General features: G+C 37.1%; 1 protein-coding gene across 1 annotated transcript in view; it reads right to left on the bottom strand.

Annotated features, from left to right (window-relative positions):
- Nucleotides 1-24,421, bottom strand: part of Grm3 (glutamate metabotropic receptor 3) — a 239,323-nt gene that overhangs the window by 18,129 nt on the left and 196,773 nt on the right. The window contains exon 4 of the mRNA XM_004662303.2: nt 10,097-11,163. Within this exon, the coding sequence (XP_004662360.1) occupies nt 10,097-11,163 (1,067 nt within the window). The remainder of the gene's footprint in view (nt 1-10,096; nt 11,164-24,421) is intronic.

The raw sequence follows: 24,421 nt of genomic DNA, 5'->3' as shown, positions 1-24,421 counted from the left end.
ACAATTTACTAAAGAAAGGGCATTGCAGGGGATTCATGGACAAAGTGAGGCACCCATAATGTGAGTCATTGTTTTGGCCAATGTGCAGGAGACTGTGGAGGTTCACAAGAAGAAGCTGGAGGTGTATAGCACAATGGTTTGGGGCTGAGAAGGAGCCACAAGAGACAACTCAAGGTAGCAACTTGCCAGCCATCTTATTCAGATAGCAGGACAAAAAATTCCAGAGGCAAGCTTCTAGGGATCACAGGAGGAAATCATGTATTCATCTTTCAGCCATTCTGTACAATGTATTTATCTTTAGTCCCTGTGGACTTAGAGACCATAAGCCCATCCAGACAAAAAAGAACTGTCCTACTTCTTCCTTGTTGCCCTTCAACCATCATTAAGAGGGAAGCATTAGGGAACTGTGAACTGGGCGCACGAGAGGGAAGAAAGCAGCCACCTGCTGTTGGCACTTGATTGAAGACAGGCCTGACTTTGGAAGAAAGGAAATCTAATGGTGATGCAAGTTTTTGGTAATTAGGTAGGTCTAAGATATTTTAATTTATAAATAGTGACAATTTCCAGAAGAAAATGACTTGGAAGATCTTAGTACATGTAAATCCATGGGACTACCAAGGTCTTGAGTGTGTTCTTTATTGTTCCATTCACAGAGTTACATATGGTGAACACTCAGGACTTGAATGTGTCTACTGGAATTTCCATTCAGGGGAAGGGACCAATTGAATCAAAAAAGGGTATTGTTATGGTTAAGTTTGTGTCAACTTGATCTGTTTAGGAATCCACAGACATTCCTTCTAAGTGGGTATCTGAGGTTGCTTCCAAGAAGGATTAACTAAAGGAAGAATCCTTCTCCCAGGGTGAGCCCTTCCTGTAGAGTGGGCTGCTTTATCTAAGGAAGCTTTGGGAATGAAAGTATCCCCTCCTTCCATTTGGCTGCCAGTGCTGCTTGCTGCTTTCCAGTGGGGACTGAAGACCAGTGTCTCTTCAGGACGCCTCCAGGCCTTCAGTGCCAAATTGGGACTGCTGAGGCATTCATCCTTGTAGACTAGCAGCCACTGTGTTCCATGACTCTCAGGCCTACATCCTGCTATTGTTGGACTGCTGTAAGCTAGTCCAATAAATTCTCTTTTACTACAGTTCATTCTATCTGTTCTGTTCCTCTAGAGAACCCTGATTAATACAGGTATTAAGAAGGAAACAGAGGGCTGGAGAGATGGCTTAGCAGTTAAGGCAATTGTGGCCAAAACCAAAGGATCCAGGTTTGATTCCCCAGTACCCACATAAAGCTGGACACACAGGTGGCACATGTGTCTGGAGTTCATTTGCAGTGGGCAGAGGCCTTGCCATACCCATTCTCTCTCCCTCTCATCTGCCTTTCTATCTATCTGCCTCTCTCAAATAAATAAATATTTTAAAAGGAGGAAGAAGAAAAAAGTTGTATTTTCTTTTTTTAAGTTATTTATTTACTTGAGAGAGTCAGAGAGAGACAGAGACAGAGACAGATGCACAGACAAAGAGAATAGGCTTGCTAGGGCCTCTAGACACTGCAAATGAACTCCAGACACATGTACCACCTTGTGCATCTGGCTTATGTAGGTCCTGGAGAGTAGAACCTGGGTTCTTTGGCTTTGCAGGGAAATACCTTAACTGTTAAGCCATCCCTCCAGCCCACAAAAGTTGTATTTTGATCATAGTCTGTTCACCTTATTTATTCAATGTACTCATTATAAATTGAAATGATGCATACTTTCACTAGTCCCATTCATTCAGTAAGTTACACGATTACAAATCTACCATTCTGTGTTCTGACTTGTATATTACAAACTCCTACTACTCTACCTCCATGTTCCTCTAATTCAGCAAGATCTGACATGATTGCTTTTTCTTGGACTTTATAGGTACATGATTCCCTCACTCGTTGGTTGCCTCTTGTTTTAGTTGTCTTTCCTGCATGAACTTTAAGGTCTGGAGTATTTCAGAACTCAATTTTGAATGTTATTCTTTTCATCTCATCTAGTCTCCATGACTTAGATAACTGCTTTAATGTTAAATCTATATATTTACTATTTTAGAACTACCCTCTGTACTTATAACTTCATACATTCTGTTTAATAAGTAATAGGAATATAGGAAAATACATATAATCAAAGCTTGACTCCCCTCACCAAATGTTCTGATTTGAGTAAGTGACACCAAATGGTACCTCATTGTGAAAAATAATAAACCTAGGAGTTTTTGATTTTTCATTTTGTTCATACCTATTCACTCATTCAATCTAACAGCCAATTCTGTTGGGAGATAATGCTATGTAGGTTACATGTTTCCATATATCTTGTCAGCAGACCCCCTGCAGGCTCTAACTATGTTCTGACTCTTTTCATGGATATTTATATAGAAATATAAAGAGATTTATGAACATAGAAATACAGCCTACTTCTAGTGCAAATGGGCAGCATACCGCTGAGTGAGAAGTGCAGTGCAGGGGCTACACAGTGCTCATGCTCTGGCTGTTGCTGTTAATGTGAGCCACCAAGTTCTTTATGTCAGTTGCAATAAAACTGTGGAGGACTAACTTGTTACCACATAAATAGAGTAAAACCCCAGAAATTAAGGGCTTTGACTGTTTTGGCAATGAGTGGGAATCCCAACTTAAACATGGCTTTTAAAAAAAAAAGAAGTATGAGTGCCTCAAGGGCCAAGGAAACCCTATGAAAATCAATAGAAAACATGTGATCAAATACGTGGCTAGCCAGCAATGAATGGGTTCAACTCCATTGCCCATTAAATAGGAGGATCTGGAATTCTGAGTAATAGGAAAAATTTGAGAGATGCTGGACTAGAGCTCTGATTATCTTTGACTCTCCTTTAGAGGTGGGGTAAGGTGACTTTCTCCCCAGTGTGGTTAAGGCCTACTTGATTCTCACAATTAATACTAAAATTTGCCTTGAATAGGGAGGAAGTTCTACTCCATTTCACATAAAAGTTATGGAGACAGTCACCTCACTAATCATGGAAAGAGGACACTTGACCCAAATCATTGTTCAAATGACAGTTCATTTGGCTTGTTTCCTTGGAAATTAAGGGCATAAGGCATACAGTAATTGTCATAGAAGAAAAGCAACAACACTTATTCTGTGCTATAGTCTCTCATGCCGCACTTAGAAATGGCATTCTAAAATGAGAAAGGTTTCAGATGTTTTGTAGTGGAAATCTTAATACAAAATAGATCTTTGGATCTACTTGGAGAGACTTTCCTGTGACAGAAAACTCTGGGCAATCTATCAATTAGGAACTGATAAGTATTTGGGCTCTTATCTGAATTGAGTTTTGATCCTAAAAAGGGTCTGCATAAAGAATAAGAAATGATGGAAAGAATATAAATAGATTCTTGCAAACAATGATAGCTCTGGGAAATTCCTGTAGCTCTTCTATTACAACCAGGCAAGACCCTAAGACCTGTTGTCATGATGAGACAGAAAATGCCTTGGATTAAGGTAGAAATATTTTTAGAAAGCCACTACTGTCTAAGGAAAGTGAGTTGAAGTACATAAGCCTTGCTGTTTCCCCTCCCCTCCACATCAGGCAGAAAGCTATGGATTTCTGAGTTTCTGAGTTGATGGGTAGCCAAAGTTGAAATGATTAGTGATAGTAATGATGATGGTGTCACCAATTTAGACTCTCTCCTTACTTTGCATATTTCTGCCCTGGTTCCCCTCCCCTCCTCTTTTCTTTGTTTATTATTGTTATTACTGTTTTTACATAGGTCTATCTATGTAGCTCAGACTGGAATAGAACTTACTATCATCTTATCTCAGCCTCCCTAGACTTGGGATTTAGGCACTCACCAACACACTTGGCACTTTTAGGTAGGCAAAAACATTATACCTTAGGCTGAACCACAAGTAGCTTCTCAAAGCACATGTGTTCTGTTTATTGGTATGGGGCTGCATTCTCCCTACATAGTACCTGATTTTACCTCACTATCCACCCTGATTTTAGGTGCTGTATAAGAAACATGTGCAGGGTGTGGATCAAGTTTTCTACATCCCTAAGGATGGCTAAAGTCAACATATATCAGATGAAGTATGCTGAACAACTTCAGAGAGGGGAAGATGTCAAATGCTTATTCTGGGTTGGTTATAACAATCTAAATCATTCTCTTACCCATCCCTGTGAGAGGGTGTATAGGGCTGGGACAAGGGTAAGGTATATGAAGCACTTGTTTTAGTGGCAAATTTAAGGGGAAACAGCTCAGTAATAAGGAGAAATTATATTTTAATGCCATATTTTAAAGATCAGACTTAATGCTAAAATCTATGATGTGCACAATATGAATATTTTAAATAGGGATGGAGCTGGTAGCAGGGCACATCATGAAATATTCAATCCTTATGCAAGCAGAAAAATCATGGTACTGAGCTCATATTCATTGCTGCTTTTCAAGTGTCACCTAGTGTATGTTGCATTGCTTTGTATGAAAATGAGGATCCAGGAGCCTACACAAAGGCTGACACTATAACTATTGCTGTGGTTGTTAGTGTTAGAGCCCTTTGTGTCTGAATCGGTTGTATTGCCTTCCACCAGAATCCCTGGAACTGAGGCAGGCTGCCCCTGTAGACTTTCATGGTAGTCTGCAAGTAGTGTGGAAGCCTTTTGGAATTCTTGGCATGGGTTCTGCCTCTAGTTCTAACCATCTCCACTGTTAACACAGAGTCACTGCAGCTGCCACAGTTGTTGTACTACAAAAGCAGCCTAAACAGTCTCCCTGCTCCTGCCTTTGCTTTCTCCGGGACATTGCTTTCATAGGAGTGATGGTGTTTCCCCTAAAATCTAAGATCATAATCTCATTTTCTTTAAAAAAAATCATGCTTTCAGTTATTTCCTTTTTTTAGAAATATTATTTCAATTATGTTCCATGTACAATAAAATTTAAATTCTTTACTATGACCTATAAAGTCAGACATGATTTACCAAGCCTCATATCATATAACTGTGTGTGTTATATGTGTGTATATACATATATGTACATGTATATGCAGATATATATATATGTGCATATATATATACACATACACATGCACACACACATATATACATGCATACATACTTGTATAGGTGTGTATACAGGTAAGGAGGCACATAGACATCTGGACACATGGATGTGGAGGCCAGGGGTTGACATCAAATGTCTACTGTAATCTCCCCCCTCATTTATTGAGACAGAGTCTCTTGCTGAGCCCAGAATCACTGATTGGTTAGTCTAGCTAGCTATCTTACCCAAGGGATCCTTCCCAACAACCAGAATTATAGGGGTGTGATACCATGCCTGGTATTTATGGGGATCCTCAATATCCAAACTCAAGCCCTCATACTTATATAGCAAGCACTTTACCCAGTTATTGTCTGAGACCCATAAAAAATTACTGCATTTATTCTTAAATTACAAGAATGTATGCCTTTCTTTCCTAATATGCTTACATTTTTGGTATTTCTTCTGCTTATCTCGTAGAATTCCAAAGGCTGGCTGCTTCCCACCCTATAGTAGAGTATTGTGAAATAGGCACTAGCAAAATAAAGGTGACAGACATTTTCTTTTGAAAATGATTTTAGATTTGTTGGATATGTTTGAATCTCAAAACTATCTATGAGAAAAATTAGGATTTTATTATGTTTTAACCTTGTCAACACTCTAAAATCATCTCTAAAGTTTCTGAACACCCTAGATAAAATGATTGATATGCCTCAACCCCAGCAACAGCCCAGCATTTTGATCCTGGAAGTATGGCCCTTTGTCCAGGTGCATCTGAGATTTCATTACAATATATCAGGGGTGACCTGGGTCATTTCTTAAAGATCCTTTGGGTTTTTGGGTTCTTACCTCCATTCTTTATTGCTCTGTCTAGGATGATTATACTAGCTCTTTGCTTAAGATTCTGTGTTTTCAAATCCACCCTTTATTCTAGGGATATGGTACAGTATCAAGGACATGGATTTGGATTTAAAAACAACAAACCTGTCTTAATACTCCTTAACTGTGCCAACTGGGAAGTTAATTATCCTGTGAATCTGTTTGCTCATCTTTCTAAAAAATAATAAAATTTGCTATTCAGGGTATTAATGAGGATATGTGAGCTCATGTATGCAAAGAACCCAGCAAAATATGTTGATCAGGACAGGTTTATTCCATTCTTTCCCTCTTCCCTTTTACCAACCATGTCACTTTTGATTAAGTATACAGTTAACCCAAAGAAAGCAAAGTAAATTAAAGAAAAACCCTCAAGACTTCACATTAATGCTTACACACTACCTAAATGAATGACTCTGCTTGCATAGTGTGACCAAGTTGCCAATTTCCATTAGTTTCTCACTTAAATACAATCTCTCTTTAACTGATTTTTCACTTGAGTTGGTCATTATGACTGCTTTTGGTTGATGCATTCTTGCAGTATCTCAAGAATATTTCCTAAGTATCCTTCTATTTCCTTAATTTACTTGCTTACTAAATATAGAGTAAAAATCCCTTGTTTTCAGTATTTTTGGAAGGACCATACTGATTCTCTCTCTCAAGAAATTGGTTTGTTGAGCTGGAGAGATGGCTTAGTGGCTGCACTTGCCTGTGAAGCCTAACGACCCTGGTTCAAGGGTCCATTTCCCAGGACCCATGTTAGCCAGATGCACAAGGGGGCGCATGTGTCTGGAGTTCGTTTGCAGTGGCTGGAGGCCCTGGCGTGCCCATTCTCTCTCTCTCTCTCTCTCTCTCTGTCTTTTACTCTCAAATAACTAAGCACAAAAAAAAAAAAAAAATTGGTTTGTATCACCAATTTAATTAAAAACTATCTGTGTTTATCTCAAATTCTTTCACACCTCATATTTTGCCCAAAGCTTGGATATAAATCCTTTAAACACTGGCATAGTATTTTATATTTGTATTTATTTATAACTCACAGTGGGTGGCAAAAATATTGATCTATAAATCTTTTTGATTGTCTGATGTCCAAATTCTTTTCTGCTGTCCTTAAATTACTGAGTATCTAATGCCACTGCTTCTATATAAATTACATTGCTCCTATCTGAGAAATTTTAATTTCAGTTATGTTTTAGAAATCTAGAATGAGGGTACTATGAACAAATGATTAGAGTCATTGAAAGTTCTTCAATACTGGGCGTAAGAACTCAGGGATTCATGGTCAGTTTGGGCACTGGGTGAAAATACTCTGTGTCAGCACTCCTCGAGCTCAATCATTGATGCTTGTAGGAATTTGAGTCCACATGCTTTACTTTCTTTACTGTTTGTTTTGTTTTGTTTTGAGAGAGAGAGGGACAGAGACAGAGAAAGAGGTGGGGGGAGAATTGGTGGGCCGCAACCATTGCAATTGAACTCCAGACACTTGTGTCACCTAGTGGGCATGTGTGACCTTATGCTTGCCTCACCTTTGTGCTTGAGATCTGAAGAGTTGAACATAGGTCCTTAGGCTTCACAGGCCTTAACCACTAAGCCATCTCTCTAGCTGTGTTTCTTTCTTTCTTTTTTTTTCAAAGCCAAGAATCTGGATATTTATGTAAATTTTCTCAATTTTTACCTTTGGCAAGTCTTTCAAAACAATTTTGGCCAGCCAACACCTATCTGTGGACAAAAGAAAATGGGGCTTATTTGGGTAGTAGTTGTCATTCTGGTTATAAACTGGGGTTACCTGCAGGGGGGGGGGAGCTTTGAAAAGTCCTAGTGTTCAGAGCTAGAGTAATTAAGTCACAATCACTGGAACAATGACCCAGACTTAACATCATAGTAATACTACGCACTTTATTTAGTATGCAGCTAAATTAGAAAAACACCATATTGGAGGGTTAAGTATACTTTTCTATTTCCTTTCTAAACTTAGCAAGACATAACTACTAAGAACTAAATAAATTAGTGCTCAGAAGAGCTTAGAGTAATTGACATGGACTTTTAAATACTCCTTTAACATTGACCTACTTGACTTATAACTTGTACAATGTGCTGAGATCACTAGAATCTTTAACCAATTGCTCTACTGTACTGCTATCACACAAGGGAAGACAGTCTTTTTGTGTGTGTGCTTGAAATAAATGCTAAATCATTTAATAAAATTACATTTTATATGGTTATTGATGTTCATTCTTAGTAATATTTCTATATATTTCTATATTTTTTGCCTGAAAAAGCCAACTCTTTTGAGATTAAATATCTGAAAATCCTATAGCAAAATAATTAACATTAACTAGTTTATAATTTCAATAATTTAAATCCTGTTTGCTAAGGGTGGCTCCATAACAATGTTCAAGAAAAGTCCCTGGAGATTTACTGGGGTGAACATATATATAAACACCACTGAAGAGGACAGGAGCAAGAAAAAAATATTAACAGCCCTTCTCTACCTTGATCCCCAAACTCTGAAAGTGCAAATCCCAAATGCTTTGTATAACCTGATTTTTGATTCTGCTGATCTAGTCCTGATATTACTCATTCTTAAGATTTTCAGAATTTATAGGTAGCCTTAAAATGCCTGATCATTACTCAACATTGAGCTTATCTTCATTTTTATTGTGTATCCCTTAATACAATTTATATGTTTTGGTCACATGTTTGGAAATAAATTAAACTAGACATATTAACCTTTGCTAGTCTCCTGATTTCATGCTTTTAAAGGACTTTTTTCTTCTTTTTCAAACATTACCCTTAAGCAACATAGTAGCATATAAAATGAACATACAAAATTTAAATTTTTAAAAAATAAAACTAGTTAAAAAACATTAGTTTATGGAAACCATATATATGATATATATGATTTTGAACTAGGACTACAATTAGGAATGTGAAAATTAATTGTCAAATTTATGTCCTCACATACTTACCTTTCTGTGGTTAGAACATTTAAAAATATTATCTCAGTGATTTTCAAAAGTATAATATATTGTTATTAACTATAGTCACCATAATATGCCATAAGTATCTTTTATTTCCCCTTATTATCTGAAGTTTTGTTTCCATTATGTCTTCTTTTTTGAGATGAAGTTATCTATATTTTTAGTAGTGTTGGGATTGCTGGTAAGCAGTAAATTTGGGGGTTATTTTAGTCCATTGAGCTGCTTCATTTTGTGAAATCATTGTATAACAAGGAAAATTTTAGTCCATGATGACTTAAAATGTAAATAATAAAAACCAACTGTCCAAAGAAAAAAATCTTATTACTCATTGTAATATACTGCTACCAGAATTATTAATGTAAAAAAAAAGCCTGATGGATTTTTTAACATTTTGATAATTGATTGAAATGATAGCATTTGCTTTAGAAGAGATGGCAATTATATGGAAGGCTAGGAATATGAAATATATGTTACTAACACTCTGTATTAGGCTATTTATAAATTTTTAAGCAAAATTTTAAGTAGTTTAAGAATTCTCTCCATATATAAAAATATCTTTGTATACATAACTAAAGTATTAGAAAAAGCATAGCAAATTTTCATCCATTTGGGGGAAGTAAGCAATTATGAAAGTTTTAGAAATTTACAATATTCCTGGACTAATGTTTCAATTGTAGTTTCATCTATAGATTCATCTGATGTAATCTTGGGTCAAATTTGAAGTATCCTCATTAGGTTCTAGTGATTAACTTATTCTTTTGTTAATTGCTTTTAAATGGAATTAAAATACTTTTATGTATTACATTTTATTCTCTTCTAGTGCATAAATTGTTAGGCAATAAATTGCTTGAATTACCTTGACAATTATATTTAGCCTCCCTTTTATGCCTAGAGAAGAGCTCTGAACAAGACTGCTACTAGTTAGATGTTTTATAGGGTTTCACTCTAGCCAGGGCTGACCTGGAACTCATAGTGATCCTTCTACCTCTGTATCCTGGGTTCTAGGATTAAAGGTATGCACCACCACACCTGGCTAGATTGAATTATGATATCATAGCAAGTTTCATCATGACATTTGGAATTGTTCCATTCATTCCTGAGATGAAATGAAAAGTCTACCCTAATTCTTACCCAGCAAAACAATGACAAGGCTCAAAGAGCAAAGGAAAGAAACCAGTCAAAACTAGAAGAAATTAACAAGACTTACTCTGTAGTCACTGGACGTCACATAAAATATAGGGAGGAATGCCAACCAGATGATGCAGGTGGTGTACATGGTAAACCCAATGAACTTGGCTTCGTTGAAATTTTCTGGGCACTTCCTTGTTTTGAAGGCATACACAGTGCATAAGATCACCAGGATCACATCGTAGGTAAGAGAGATCAACATGCTGGAATCTCTGACATTACACTTTAGGATGACCGTTTCCCGTTTCTCTGGAAGGGTGTACCTCCTGGTACCTGGAGCCTCCAGGATCAGCCATACAGACACCATCACAATTTGCACCATTATCAGACCCAGGCAGATGAAAACCTGAGAACTGGGACTGATGAATTTTGGCCTCTGAGCTCCATTCTTGACTCCATCGAAGATGCGAGCGATACAGTTTGTCTTGGTCAGCAGGGCTGAATAACAGACAGCAAAGGAGGTCCCTAGCCCAAGCCGGCGCAAGGTACAGATCACCGGTGATGGCTTAGCAATGAAGAAGAATGTCATGCAGTAGGACAGGCCAACTCCAAACAACAAGATGTAACAGAGTTCCCGGCCTGATGCTTTGACTAAGGGTGTGTTGTTGTGCTTTATAAAAACTGTTAAAACCATGCATGTACACATGAAACCCAGGCAGGCAATGGTGACAGGGCCAATGGCCCAGGCGTCTTCCCATTTGATGTAGTCCTCCGGAAGGTCAAAGCATCCAGATAGGTCTGCAGTGGGCCACTGGCCAGGCCCACAGTCCATACAGGTGAACTCATCAGCCAGATACTCATAGGGCTCACAGGGGATGCAGATCCAGCAGCACACATCCCCTGGCTGCATATTTTTCATTTCATTAGGAGCACAAGGGTCACTGCACTGGGAAATGGGGACTGAGTTCCGAGACCAGTGGATAGAGCCCACATCTAGAGATAAAGTTTCTGCCCAGTGGCCAACCTTCAAGTAGGAATACTTTCCACCCATGTACTGGAAATTGAACACGTTGTATTGTCCCATCCCATCTCCAAAAGTGTCAAACTTCACGATGCTGTCTGCTCCTTTATTTGGGTTGAATGGAGCTGTGATTTGCAGAATAAAATAAAAGAACACTTGTTTAGATGTCTCATATGTGATCAGTCAATTACTTTATGTCATACACTTAGCATAACTGAACTGGGATACCAAGGCTGACATAAATTATGTTACCATTGAAAGCTACACATCAAAAGATGTTAGAGTACTTTCACATTCATAAATCCACTCACTTAACATTGCGGAGTGTCTAATGGTGCCAAGTGTCAGTAATAATAATGAATACAACTGTCTTCAAAGGAAGTTATTATGCAACAGAAATGGACTGGGAAACATGTTTTTGTATAATGTGAAAGTATTCTTTTCTTGAAATATGTACAAAAGGAATTGGGTAGAACTTTATGTCTCATTTTCATTCTGCACTTATTTATGGACAGCCACTAAAATGTTTACCATCTTAAATATTTACATGCAAATATACAATTAATGGGAAGATTTTTTCTCTTTAAAAACAAGATGTCCCACTATATATCTTAATCAAACACTCCATATGGCTCACACAAAAAATTAAACCTCAGAGTCCTTCAACTGTAACTTATGCTTTTTTTTGTTGTTGTTGCTTCTTTTTTTGAGATAGGGGCTTGCTTTGTGGCCCAGGACAGCTTCAGACTCACAGTAATCCTCCTGCCTAAGCCTCTCAAAAGCTGGGGTTGCAGGAAGGTGACACCACCTCAGAATGAATATCTTAAAAGCATTAATAGTTACAGAATAGTTGTAAGAATGTCTTAAAGTTTCTTCCTAAGTGTACAGGTTAAGTAGCTCTCAGAAAATGAACTACATCTGCCCTTCTGGGCCTGTCCCTTTACTTCATCTTTGCAAGTCCCAAAGAGAAACAGGTCTCTAGGCACCTGATCTCCTTCCTGTTTTCACAGCTCCTCAGTTCTCTTGCCAGTTTCCACTGCCACATTAACATTATTATTAAAGTTTCTCCAGGACATTTATACTTACTGCATCTTCATTTCCATTTATTGTCTTAGAATACCATACTCAAGCAATAGAACTCCAGAGAGAGACTATTAACTAAGCAGGGAGTTTTCCTTAGTAGGCCCACTTTCTCCCTCCCCTGCTCAGCTACCCACTACAAATGTTTGGTCTCTTACGGCAATTACTATGTAATTGACTTCTTTAAGATGTGGCTGAAGCTTAATTTACATTTGGCACCAAGCTAAGTTGTGACTATGTGGTCACTTATTTTTATGCTACATAGTCTAGTATACTCACTACTTCTCACTGCTAATCTTTACTCTCTCAGAAGAAGAATACTGTTACTATCCATGCTGTTGGCCAGGGTTGGGGTATTACCATGACACTGACTCATGAGTACCCAAGGAGAAACCAAGGGTGCAGAATAAGATAGCAATAAATAGACCTAGTACATACTAGAATTTTGCATTTGGTAAAGATGACATCTCAAAGATACTTAATATACAATGTTAAACAGCTGTGTAGTTAAGTGAAAAAAGAAAGAATTTGAGTCTGTATCTCATGGCTTCTGCCCAAGTAAATTCTGAGTGGATCAAAGTTTTATCTATGAAAAAGAATGCCATGAAAGTCTTAGAAATAAAAAATAATAATAATAGGGCGTCTTAAAATTGGAATGGGAAAAATTTAACTGCTACTGAAAGTCTAGAAGATTTTAACTTTATAGTTAGACCAAAGTTTTATTATATGAAAAAAATTAAAATTCCAAATAACAACAAACATAAGTGACATAGGAGCATTAGTGACAGATGGTACTATGAATTTCAAGTGATATTGCAATGTGTACAGTTATAATATAAGAAGGACTTTAACAACCCAATAGAAAACATGAATACCAACCAAGATTTCACTAAACCCAAAAATCAAGTGGTTCAGAAAAAAATGTAAACTTCTAGAGGAAGAATAATAGTCCTTCAAAAATACTCACATCCTAATTTCCTAGAACCTAAGACTGTTATGTAAGAAAACAAAGTGAAATTCAGGCTAGGATTAAGGTTGCTATCAGCTGATATAAAGCATTTTTGTCTTAAGTTTTGATTCAGTTCAGTTCATTAATATAGGTTAGGAACGTGGAAGAAGGAGGCAGAAGTATCATTGTCTGGATGTGAGGATGATTAGACTCACCACTACTGGTGGGAGTGGCTGCCAACATAGATAGCCAATAGCAGCTGGAAAAGGAATGATAATGGATTCTTCTATAGAGCCTTCAGGAAGGAATTCTGCCCTGCCAAGATTTTACTCTTTTGCACAGTAAGACCCATGTTATACTTCTAGCCTACAGAACTGCTAGCAAATAAATTTATGTAACTTTCTTTAATTCACCAACTTTGTGATAATTTGCTTTTCCTAGTGGCACTAGGAAAAAAATATTTCCCAATTGTAATAGTTTCTGTTGATGGTGATAGTAAAGCAAGAATGCATGTTCTGCTGTTAGGTATATGAGTAAGCACAATTCCAACAGAGAAATTTTACAAGACTTTACAAAATTACAAATTTTAAATGCATATGTTTTAACTTAGCAATTTTAATTTGTGAAAAGTACTCTACAAATAAATTTGTCTGTTTGTGAATGATGGTTTTAACTTTTCTACTGATGTACTGTTTAATACAGAAGAAGATGGAATAAACTTAGTAGGGTTTGTTAGTAATAAATAAAATGTTACATAGCTGTCAAAAGTAATGAGGAGGCTGGGCGTAGTGGCTCACACCTTTAATTCCAGCACTTGAGAGGCTGAGGTAGGAGGGTCACTTTGAGTTCGAGGCCACCCTGAGACTAAATAAGTGAATTTCAGGTCAGCCTTGGCTAGAGCAAGCCTTTACCTGAAAAACAAAACAAAACAACAAAACAAAAAGTAATGAGGCATGTAGTATAGATGCATTACAAAATACCTAAAATCACATTGTTATGCATGAAAACTAAAATATTTGGTATTTTCTCTGGATAAGGAAAATAAAATAATCTGTTTTCTTTTTCTTTTCTATGCATAAAAGAGCTCTGGAATGCTGGCAAAAATTAGTGGTTACATATTGGCAAGAGATAATGAACAAATTGGTGGTAAAGCTCATAAGAAAATTTTTACTGAATGTCTTTTTATTCTTTCTGGATTTTAAATTATGTGAATGTTTTGCCCATTCAGAAGTGAAGTTATTTAGGAAGGACAAATAAACTGATGATCATAGATCATCATGTATTTATTTGAGTAAATTTCCAACCTGAAAGAGAAAAACTAAAAAAAATGTAGAGGAAGAACTTTGGAGAAAATAGAGAATCTGTAAGGAGTAAAAGACAAGGGCTTTAAAACATCAGTATGACCACAGCAATAAGTAAAATCCTTGCAAAGGAATATTCTGAAAATAAGAATGAGCTTTTGGAAATGACAGAGCAAAACAGGAATTCAATGTAAGTATTTAATGGTAAAAAAAAAAAAACTCTCTAAATTTGGCCAAAATGTTGGAAGACAAGTAGAAAATATAATAAGAGAAGGACCACTCTGTGGAATAGCTATTTGAGGGAGGAGGGAGGAAAAGAAGGAAGGAAAGAGGAGGGAAGGAAGAAGGGAGAGTGAAAATAGAGGAGAAAGAATACAATGTTGGGCAGCAGACTACTCGGAGAAGAGGCTGTATTCACATAAATTATGTAATTTATTATTTTAAAGCGCATGTATATGCACATGCGTGTGCCTCTTGCTACTGCAAACAAATGCCAGATGCTTGAGTAACAATTTTTATATTTGGATTTATGTGTGTGTGTTGTGAAATTGAACCTGGCTGGGCTGGCAGGCTTTGCAAGCCAGTGCTTTAGCCACTGAGCCATCACCTGAGCTCTATATGCATTATTTTGATAAAAATGAATCATAACATTACAACAGACAACTTGAGGATGATCAGAAACAAGAGCTTAAACATAAATTATGAAACAAATCCTGCAAATATGATGACAGATGGGTGGTTGAATAAACAAATGACACAGCAAATTTGTTCTTTTAATAAACTTTTTGTTTTACTAACATAAATTTGTTTTGTTAAATTGTATAGTATGTAACAAAATATGGTGTAATGTCTAAATCCTTTAAATACATAAATCAAACTTAAGGACTTTAACTGACTACAAATCCTTACAGAAATCCACTGTCAGAAGTATACTGTCCCTTAGTTTGGAATATAGTTTCACAGTGTCCGTGAGAGAATGGAAAACAATGAAGAGAGATCAAAGAAGAAAAAGGTGAGGCATATCTGCCAAATATTCCATATGTGATGATAATCCTGTCTTTGAACTGTGATTCCGAATTCAAGGCTGGCCAGGGTAGTGAGGTAGCAAGCTTGTTGGTGGGCCCCCAAACCCTTGCTTAGTGATCCTGTCACATTCCAAATACATTTAGAGTTTCCTCCAGATCAAATGACTCGCTAGGGAGATAGTTAAGGCCAAGTGAACTGGAACCATGATTCTCTGTTAATCAATTCTGTAGTTCTTTAGTATGACAAAACTCTGGGGAGCTTTCTATTTTTCAAGTTGGGTCTCACCGGGGGAGTAAGCATCATTTGAAACAGAAAAACGAAGCACTCCGCCTTTTACTGTATTGCAACAGCACTAAAGAACTCAAACTGAAAGGAGGAAAAGAAGAAACAAAAAGAGGGAATAATTTCTTTTAGAAGACTCACAGTCTCCTCCAGGACCTAATTCTCAGCCCCTCTTCACTCTAATGCTGCAGAACCAGATCCTCATTTTCAGAGGAAGGCTGATCTGGCCTCAAATCAAGGCTACAGTCTTTAGTGTAACTCACTATCCAATTAGCACTGGTCACCGTTTCAAATGGATTTATTTGAAAGGCTTAATACTAGGGTGACCAGTCCTTCTAGGACACATTCCATAGAGATGAGTCAAGTCTACGCCTTAGAAATGCCATGGGGCAGCGGCAGGAGAAAATGAAAATGGTTCTTTGTGTTTTTTTTTTTTTTCTTCTTCTTCTTCTCTAAAGTCCAGTTAAGGTAAGAAAATAATGTGGGTTTCATAAGGTCTTCATTAATGGAACTATTGCCTCCACTGCTAGAGCTCACTATTTGTAAATAGAAATGAAGAATGCAAATACTAGCAACAGCAGTCCTGTGACTTCACAGCTGTTTTCTCACTGAAGGGGCTATAAACCAATCTGAGGAGGAAGATGGCATCTCCTTCAAAAGATCATCTAGAAGTCAGGAAGTGGAGAAGCCAGAAGCAGACAAAAATCTTTGACAAGAAGATGGGAAATAATAACAACAAATCCCTGTCTGTAAGTAATCTACCTACCCATGAGGAGCAGAACTGCTGAAGCATTTCTCACCATTATCAGCTGAGTGCAGGGATGGGACAAAGCCTGATCTTTGTGCTCAATCTTGCATGTGGACAATGCTCAGGAACAACCTAATAAGCACAGTGAAGGTGTTTGAGAATAGATGCTGCAAGAGCAGTGTTTTTAATGTGCTGTGACTTTGAAGTGGATTCTCATCAGTTTCTCTGAAGAGTTAGCCTGGCTAAGCTGAAGCAGGTGTTCATAGGCTTCTTTCTCTAGTTTCTACACACTATATTGTCAAGGTTTTCCGTGTTCAAGGCCATTCAGAGGAAACTAATATTTGACTAAGAATGAAGAATGGAGACACAAGGCATAGAGAAAATAGCAGTGAGTAGAAGGTGTTGAGAACCTAATCCCTCTCAACCCCAAATCAGGGAGCGGTGACAGAGATGTCCTGTCTTGTTTTATTTATTTTAGCTGTAAGTTTCAAAGTGATTAAGGACTCTCCTTCATGTGAGCTGTAACTACCACCACAATTTCTACTCTCTTTCTCCAATTTTTGCCTGTTTTTCTTCCCACAGTCATTTCTAGCTTACATATGTGTCTCAGTCAGTCCTCTCCACAGTGATCTCCTTTCCAGATCACCAATAGCCTCACAAAAGTGGACTCTGCCCCTTATTTCTGTCTCCCCCTAGATCCAGTTTCTGACAGAACTTCATGATCTCTCCTTTTTCAGGTTTTAAAAACCACCACCAGCTGGACATCTTCCTGTCAGCCACCTCAAGAAAAGAAGGAACTTTGTATGTCACAGGAGCACAGGAGGCACACAGCCTTTAAGAGTTGATTCAGCAAAAATGTCTGCGCTTAGGGATAGTTAAGTGCAGTCTCTGTGGAAACTCCATCACCCTCATTTTATTTTTTAGTCCTAAGTGTCCACAAAGACTATGTGACTTCACAACACTCAACAACAGGTTTCAGTTTGAGAAGAGTAATTGTGAATTCTGAAGGCAAATTTTATCTGCCCTCATGTTTTTAAATGTGACTAAGTCATGTACTAGGGCATAAATAGAAAAGAAAAACAGAAAGGAAAAAGGCTTCCTTCCAAAGTTGGATAGAAGTACATATCCATGACTCTTTTATAAAGAAGACATAGGTTCCCATTGTTTTGCCCTCAAGTCACTTCTCCAGCTGCTTTAAGACCTATCTGAACACTGCAGATTAGTGAAACACAGTATGAACACAAAGTGGCAATGGCTGAGAAAATCCCATTCAGAGATGCTCTAGCAAGTCAGCAGTGTAAGATTTTCTTTTTGGGATTTGAAGATCAGTATCAGAGCTAAATTCTGAAGAATGCAATCCAAATAACAAGAATACAGTTAATAAAATGAGCTTTCCAATTTTTAAGCGAACAAGTTATATAAAAAGCAAAGCAGTAGAAATTGTATTCAGTTTTTGAGGATGAATGTGCCCAAGATAAGCACAGCAGCTTAGCATACAGTGACTGAAGTTTTTGTGAGTAACAATTTCTATTGTTCTGCTTGATGCATGCATGGACGGTACAGTTGACTCTCTGTGTAGGATCATAAAAAGAAAATGCAAGGAAAAAATGAATGTCTTCTTCTGCCAGCATGTCAGTCTACTGTTAAGTTGCCATATGCTTCTAAGTCACTGTAGCAATAAATGTCTTAGAATTCTGTCTTCACAGAGAGGGTATGCATTGTTGAACCATATATTTCAAGGACCTTGTCAGGTCATCAAGGATATTTACCCATTGCTAAGACATTCCAAACCTACACCATCCTGAAAGGATTCCTGTGTCTCTGGAAATAATCCAACTATTAAAATAAAATGTTATTATTGAAAATATTTTCTCCTCTTCCTGTGCCACAATTTCTAATGTGAATTATTCTAGAAATAGTGTTACTAAGAGTATCATAAATCTAGTTTGTGTAAACTGATCAATCCTATAAATAATTTTAGTTCATTAACATTACAATGATAATGTAGATAAATTTAACTTGGTTATGGTACCCTAACATATACCAAAGGCACAATTATATGTCTATATATCTTTTGGCATAAACTCTCACATTTTCCATCTCATGATTTTTGCTGAAAACCAGGTAGTAGGCCATTGTTAACATCCAAAGTTTTGCCCATAGCCACCCTTTCCACAGATGGAATCTTCTCCATCTGTTAGTAGTTAGCAGTGCATCTGAGAATTAGGGTATCCACCTGCATAATCAAACCAGCTGTGTAGTTATGAAGTAGAAAGGATCATTCTTCAAGTTCTATTTCCCTTTTTGTCTTATTTTCCACACACCTTCTTGTTCCTAAAGTCAACTTTTCATACAGCCTCAAGCAATACCATTTCTTACCAAAGTACTGTACACTGTGTTTTCCCTTAGTCAATGTATAGTTAAATAGCATCACAAATTGTTGATGTAGACTCTAGATTTCTCACTGGAAAAAGAATTTGGACTGGAGGCTTTTTCCAGCTTTCATAAAATAATAACCTTTTGTGAAAGCAAACACTAGTCAGATCATGTTTTAAACTCAGCCTCAGAAAAAGGAACTTTTGCCTCCTAGTTTCCATCTTTCTCCACCATCTTACCACTCTTCATGCCTAAACCAGAGGCAACACTGGATTTTATTGGTGGAGTGTGACATTGGTGGACAAGAATTCTTTTACTTATACTGGGTGACTGACAGGGGAACAACTTAGCACAGGTTTCAGACTTCTCCATGCCTACTTGCCATGTCCCATCTCTAGACTGTAAAGACCATGTGGGACTTGCCTCAGCATTTCTAATGATCCTCTGGACTCTGTGTTCTACCTGCAGCAGATTGGAATGGAGGTTATGCTGCTTATATCTCACATACATGGATATATGAGTAAAATTGATTGAAGTCTACTCTAAAGATCCAGCCATTGAGATTGGGGTTGTGGGAAAGCAGGGCTTTTTAGGCATATACTCAACTATGATATCAGGTGGGTCTTCATAAAGGAAATTATGGTTCTGTAGATCAGGTACTTGCTTGGTTATTAGTAAAAGAAAACAAAGTGTTTCCTCTTATTTGTGTTAGTGTGTTTAAAAACCAGGGAAGGAAAATAAGAAAATAAAGTTTGGGTACTAAATCCCATCCTATTTCCAATTGTACATTTCCCTCAGCCCCCAAACTCCATGCAGTTAAGTAGCTAATTTTTCTGCTAGGTCTAGCTAATATCATATATCAAAGAAAGGGGGAGAGGGTACAAAAGAGATGAAAATGAATCTCAACTAGCCAAGCATTAAGATAAACTTAATGATGGCATCCAAGGTTAAGATAGTTTTCCTTCAAATTGGATTTGGAAGCAAAGACAATAGAAAAGAGATGCAGGAGAAAGGGGATCAACCAGGCTGGTTTGGAAAGGGGCATTAAGTGCTAGCTCATTCATCTTCACCTCTCAAGTGTATGTTGATCACTGATATGGTCTCAATTTGGGTTCTCATTATGACATTTCCAGTAGGAACACACTTCAAATGAAGTTCAGCATATAGGGAATGCTATGTAGGAGGCAGCAATGATGGCTACCATGTACTTCCGTGGTAAAGTTTTGGTAGATTTTCTGAAGAATGAAACCACAGTAACAAAAACGCTTTATTTAAACAAAAAATGAAGCCTAGTTGGAGGGTGTTGTGATTTGCTTAGTTTTCACCTAGAGCAGAGCCCATCCTCTTGATGAGATATTTGAATTCCACCCCTTTACAGTCTTATGCTGAACAATTCTAAAAATAGTTGTGTTAAGGCAGATGTAATTATCTCAGAAATGTCAAGAGAAAGAAAAAATCCTACTAGTCAGAAAGAAAATTATTGTGGGAGAGATTTTTTTTTTAATTCTATTTTCTCATATAACTGAGAAGAGGGAATTTTTCAAGTAAGTATGGTAATAGAGAACCCAACAAAACAAATTCTACTTGAGTACAAATGATCTCTATGCTGGGCCCCAGAACCCCTCCATGCATATCTCTCCTAGAAGGATTCACCTCAATATTTATTTGCTCTTGGTCCCTTGTCCATGGGAGTTCCTTATATTATGGGGCTGTCATGTATTATTTTCTCTTGGAGTCTGATGCCTGGACTGGAATTTCAGCTTCACCATTTACTAGTCATTTCATTTTTCCTTTGTGTTACATGTAGGGATATTGTGAACATTAAATTCAGAACTCTTAGTTTAGTGTCTAATAGGTCGACATTGTTCTGTAACTGTTGACCTGATTACATGTCATCAATCAGATATTCAGTAAACATTTGTTGAATGAATAAGTAAGTGAGTGAAGGAATTGATTGTGTTATCAGCCATCTCAATTTTGAGCTCTGGTTAAAGGGCTTAAGTAAGTCTGTTCATATTGTTGTTATATAGTAGTTCATCAGACTGTAGACTTCATTTATATTGTATAATAAAGCCTTTCACAGGTTTGTGACAGAATATATTTCTTTCTAGTAAATATAAATTTTGGTCTTTAATTAACCTTTGATCTTGAAATATACTGCATACAATATTGTATTTTTTCCAGCTTTTGTAAATCACTTATGGATTAATTGAGTCTCACCCCAAAATCTTAACTGGTAACTTCTACTAGAGCTGGGTGTTACATGCACACACACATATACACAAACTTTCAAACTTAAAGGAAGTAAAGACACATTGGATTTTGTTTGCAGGACATAATCTTGGCTATAGAACAAGGAAGAAATGATATGTGACTTGTGACTTTGTCACTGCTGCAGAGCAAAGTCTAAAAAGCTGAAAATGTTTACTTTGAAGAGTGTTTTCTCTATACAAGGACATGCTGTCTTGTTTCCTGTTCTTCTATTATTCTCTTTTACTTCTTTTTTTTTGCATGTGTATGTATGTGGTATATATGCATGTATGCGTGTTCATATGTGTGTATGTAAATGTAAGTGTAGTTACATATGAATATGGAAGCCAGATGTTTACATTGGGTATATTCCTCAGTCACTTTCTAGCTAATTTTGTGAGATAGGGTCTTACACTGAACCTAAAGCTCACCAATTGGGCTAAACTAGTTAGCCAACAAGTCTTAGGGCTCACTTCTGTATCCCTAGTGCTGGGATTACAGGTATGTGCCACTATGCCTGGCTTTTATGTGGGTGTTGGTGATGGAGAGTTCTTTGCTCAATGAGCTGTATCTCCAGCCCTTCTATTCTCTATTGCCTAGAACATAATAAATTTGTGCTGGAAAAATGAATAAGGAAATTAAGGAAGGAAGAATGACTAATATATGCCAGAAAATAAGAAACTTCCCCAAACATCAACTGATAGCCCAAGTTAACAAAATTTGTATATAAGGTGATACTGTGGTATTACTTGGTCATAAACCCTCTGAAATATCTTCATATATTTAGGGTTAATACTTCAAATCTTTTATCTGAAAATTGAAAAAAAATGGACTGAAGTAGATGTTCAGCTTGTATAAGCTACTCAAAATACACTGCCTTCTGAATTAATATGAAAGCCTAATTTAAGACATCCATTTTCATCATCAATTTCTAAGTAGTGACTTAGATAGCATTGACACCTCTTCACCACCCTAACCAAGCACTACAGTTGAGATCCTGATGCAAGTTAAAGGGTGAATCCTGGCATATTCATCCAATCATGGCAGGCATTTTTAAAGCAAAACTTTGATATGCTTAAGTATTGACTCTCCAGTCTCCTTTTCCTCACCATTTACACTCTTTCCATTCCCTATGACTCAGATACCTTCTTCACATTAAATACTGCCCACAAAAGGAGAGAGCTATTGGTCAATGAAAACAGAGCATAAATTTAAATTCCTGAACTTTTGCTCATGGGTTCATCTTATGAAAGTCTGAATTTATTTATTTGTAAGAGGAGAGAGAGAGAGAATGGGTACCTCAGGTCCTCTAGCCACTGCAAACAAACTCCAGATGCATGTGCCACTTTGTGCATCTGGCTTTACACAGATACTGGGAATTAAACCCTGGTGGTTAGGCTTTGTAGGCAAGTATCTTAACTGCTGAGCCATCTCTCCAGCCCAAAAGTCTGAATTTATGTTTCAACACATATGAAAGCTTTGCTGTGCTAAACTTGGAGCAGATAACATTTGGAACAGTGGAAAGAAGTATTGAGGGCTTTAGGGAATATTTCTCATTTTCAAGTTCACCTAGAATTTGTCAGATAGCCTTACCTATCTACTTTCTCTTCTTGTTTGATTTTGAACTATATTATACAGAGCAGAAAAACATTTTTAAAAATATTTTTACTGTACCAAATGCTTTGCACTTTAGAATTGGCAATGGACATCTTTGGAAGGAGGTTGAAATGGTCTATGATTTGGCATTTGAGGGTACAAGCATTATAGAACTCGAATCAAGTACTCCTGAGTAATTGTACTACAGAAATTGCAGTTTAGAGGAGAGTTCATTCTGTAGATCATTGCCATTGTGATATGTCTGGACCCCAGGCTCACTGGGCAGCAGATACCTAGCCACAGCTCAGCCTTTCCATCTCTGATTGTTGCTGCTACAGTGGTCAGTTTTCAATACAGTTCTTTCAACAGTATCAAAATTATACTGGAAGCATTTCTTTTGTCAGCTGTAGGAGTTATGATTGTCTTTCTTGAATGCCCTGTATGATAACTCATTTGAAGCAGAAGCAAGAGCATTTTTAAAGGCAGCAATTGGAATGAATGTAAAGTCCCCTTTGCAAAGCTTTACAAGGAAAAAATTTACAAAAAGTTGTTGAAGAATAAAGGGGCTAGTTGAAAAACTATTTTTTTTCTTAAATTTACTGCTTCACACATATGCATAAAGGCACACACACAATGACAGCTATTTCTTTCTTTTTCATTTTCATCCTATGAATTCAGCAAATAGCATCAAGCATCTCCAGCTGTGATAATTGCAGTGAAAGTGAAACATTCTTTCAAGAGTAGTCCTCAAAACTGTTGGCACCTGCTTGTGGGAACACATTTTAGAAGTAGGTATGTCTTGTAACAAAGATGTCCAAGACAGATGCTTGTGCACCATTGTGTGAAGACTAGGGGACACTATAAGGCTTTCCTGCTCTATTCTTAGCAGAATGCTGATCAGTGAGTAAGATGGAGTTCAGAAGAGGAGCTAATTAATGGTCAGAAAAGTATACCTGCATGCCTATTAAGCTGATCCATCTCTTTGTGGCATTGTGAGATCAGACCTCCCTAGTTCACTACTAATTTTGTTTAGTTTCTGGAATTTTGGAGGTTATCTGGCAGTGAATAAGAGTGCAGGTATCTGCCTGACATTGATACACTTGGCATATATGTGATTTCTTTACTGGAGCATGACTTTACTATGTATTTTCCCCCCAGATTTTCCTTTTCATGATGTAAGGAAGAAATAAGAAACAATATGCATGATTTTGTTGCATATTTCTGGATACCTACTATGTACCCACTCCTGTGCTTTATATCCTCCCGTTGAATTTACCCAATAAAGTCAACTCCTGGTGATAATTTACAAATGAGGTACTTAGTATGAAGAATACTAAGCTATGTAATTACTAGAAAGTGAAAGTCCAAAGACCAAAATTGAGGTCTGTATGTTCTAACACTTCTTATTTTAACTATGGCATGCTTTATCCTACTGACAGTGATTCTTAGATCCTCTAGTCAAATTTACCTGCTTATTCCTAGTGCTTCCTTAGGTAAATTCTGAGTCATCTGGTATAGTCATCATCCCATGTTGATTTGGCAATTGTGAAGACAGAGATTATGTCTTACTGATATTTACATAAAGCAAAGAGACACATCACAAGTGTAACATTAAGTGCTTGGCGCATAACTAAGGAAGACTAGCAGAGCTTTTCTTTTCCTTTTTTAAACTTTTACTTATTTAAAAACTTTTCAATTAGTGAATTTTACATTGTACCTTCATATCATATATAATAAGACCAGTTGTGAGACATATAAGACATATTTATCAATTT

The sequence above is a fragment of the Jaculus jaculus genome, chromosome 10, assembly GCF_020740685.1.
Source record: "Jaculus jaculus isolate mJacJac1 chromosome 10, mJacJac1.mat.Y.cur, whole genome shotgun sequence".
Classification (NCBI taxonomy): domain Eukaryota; kingdom Metazoa; phylum Chordata; class Mammalia; order Rodentia; family Dipodidae; genus Jaculus; species Jaculus jaculus.
Note: the sequence above shows the minus strand (reverse complement) of the source record. Positions and strands in the feature narration are given on the sequence as shown.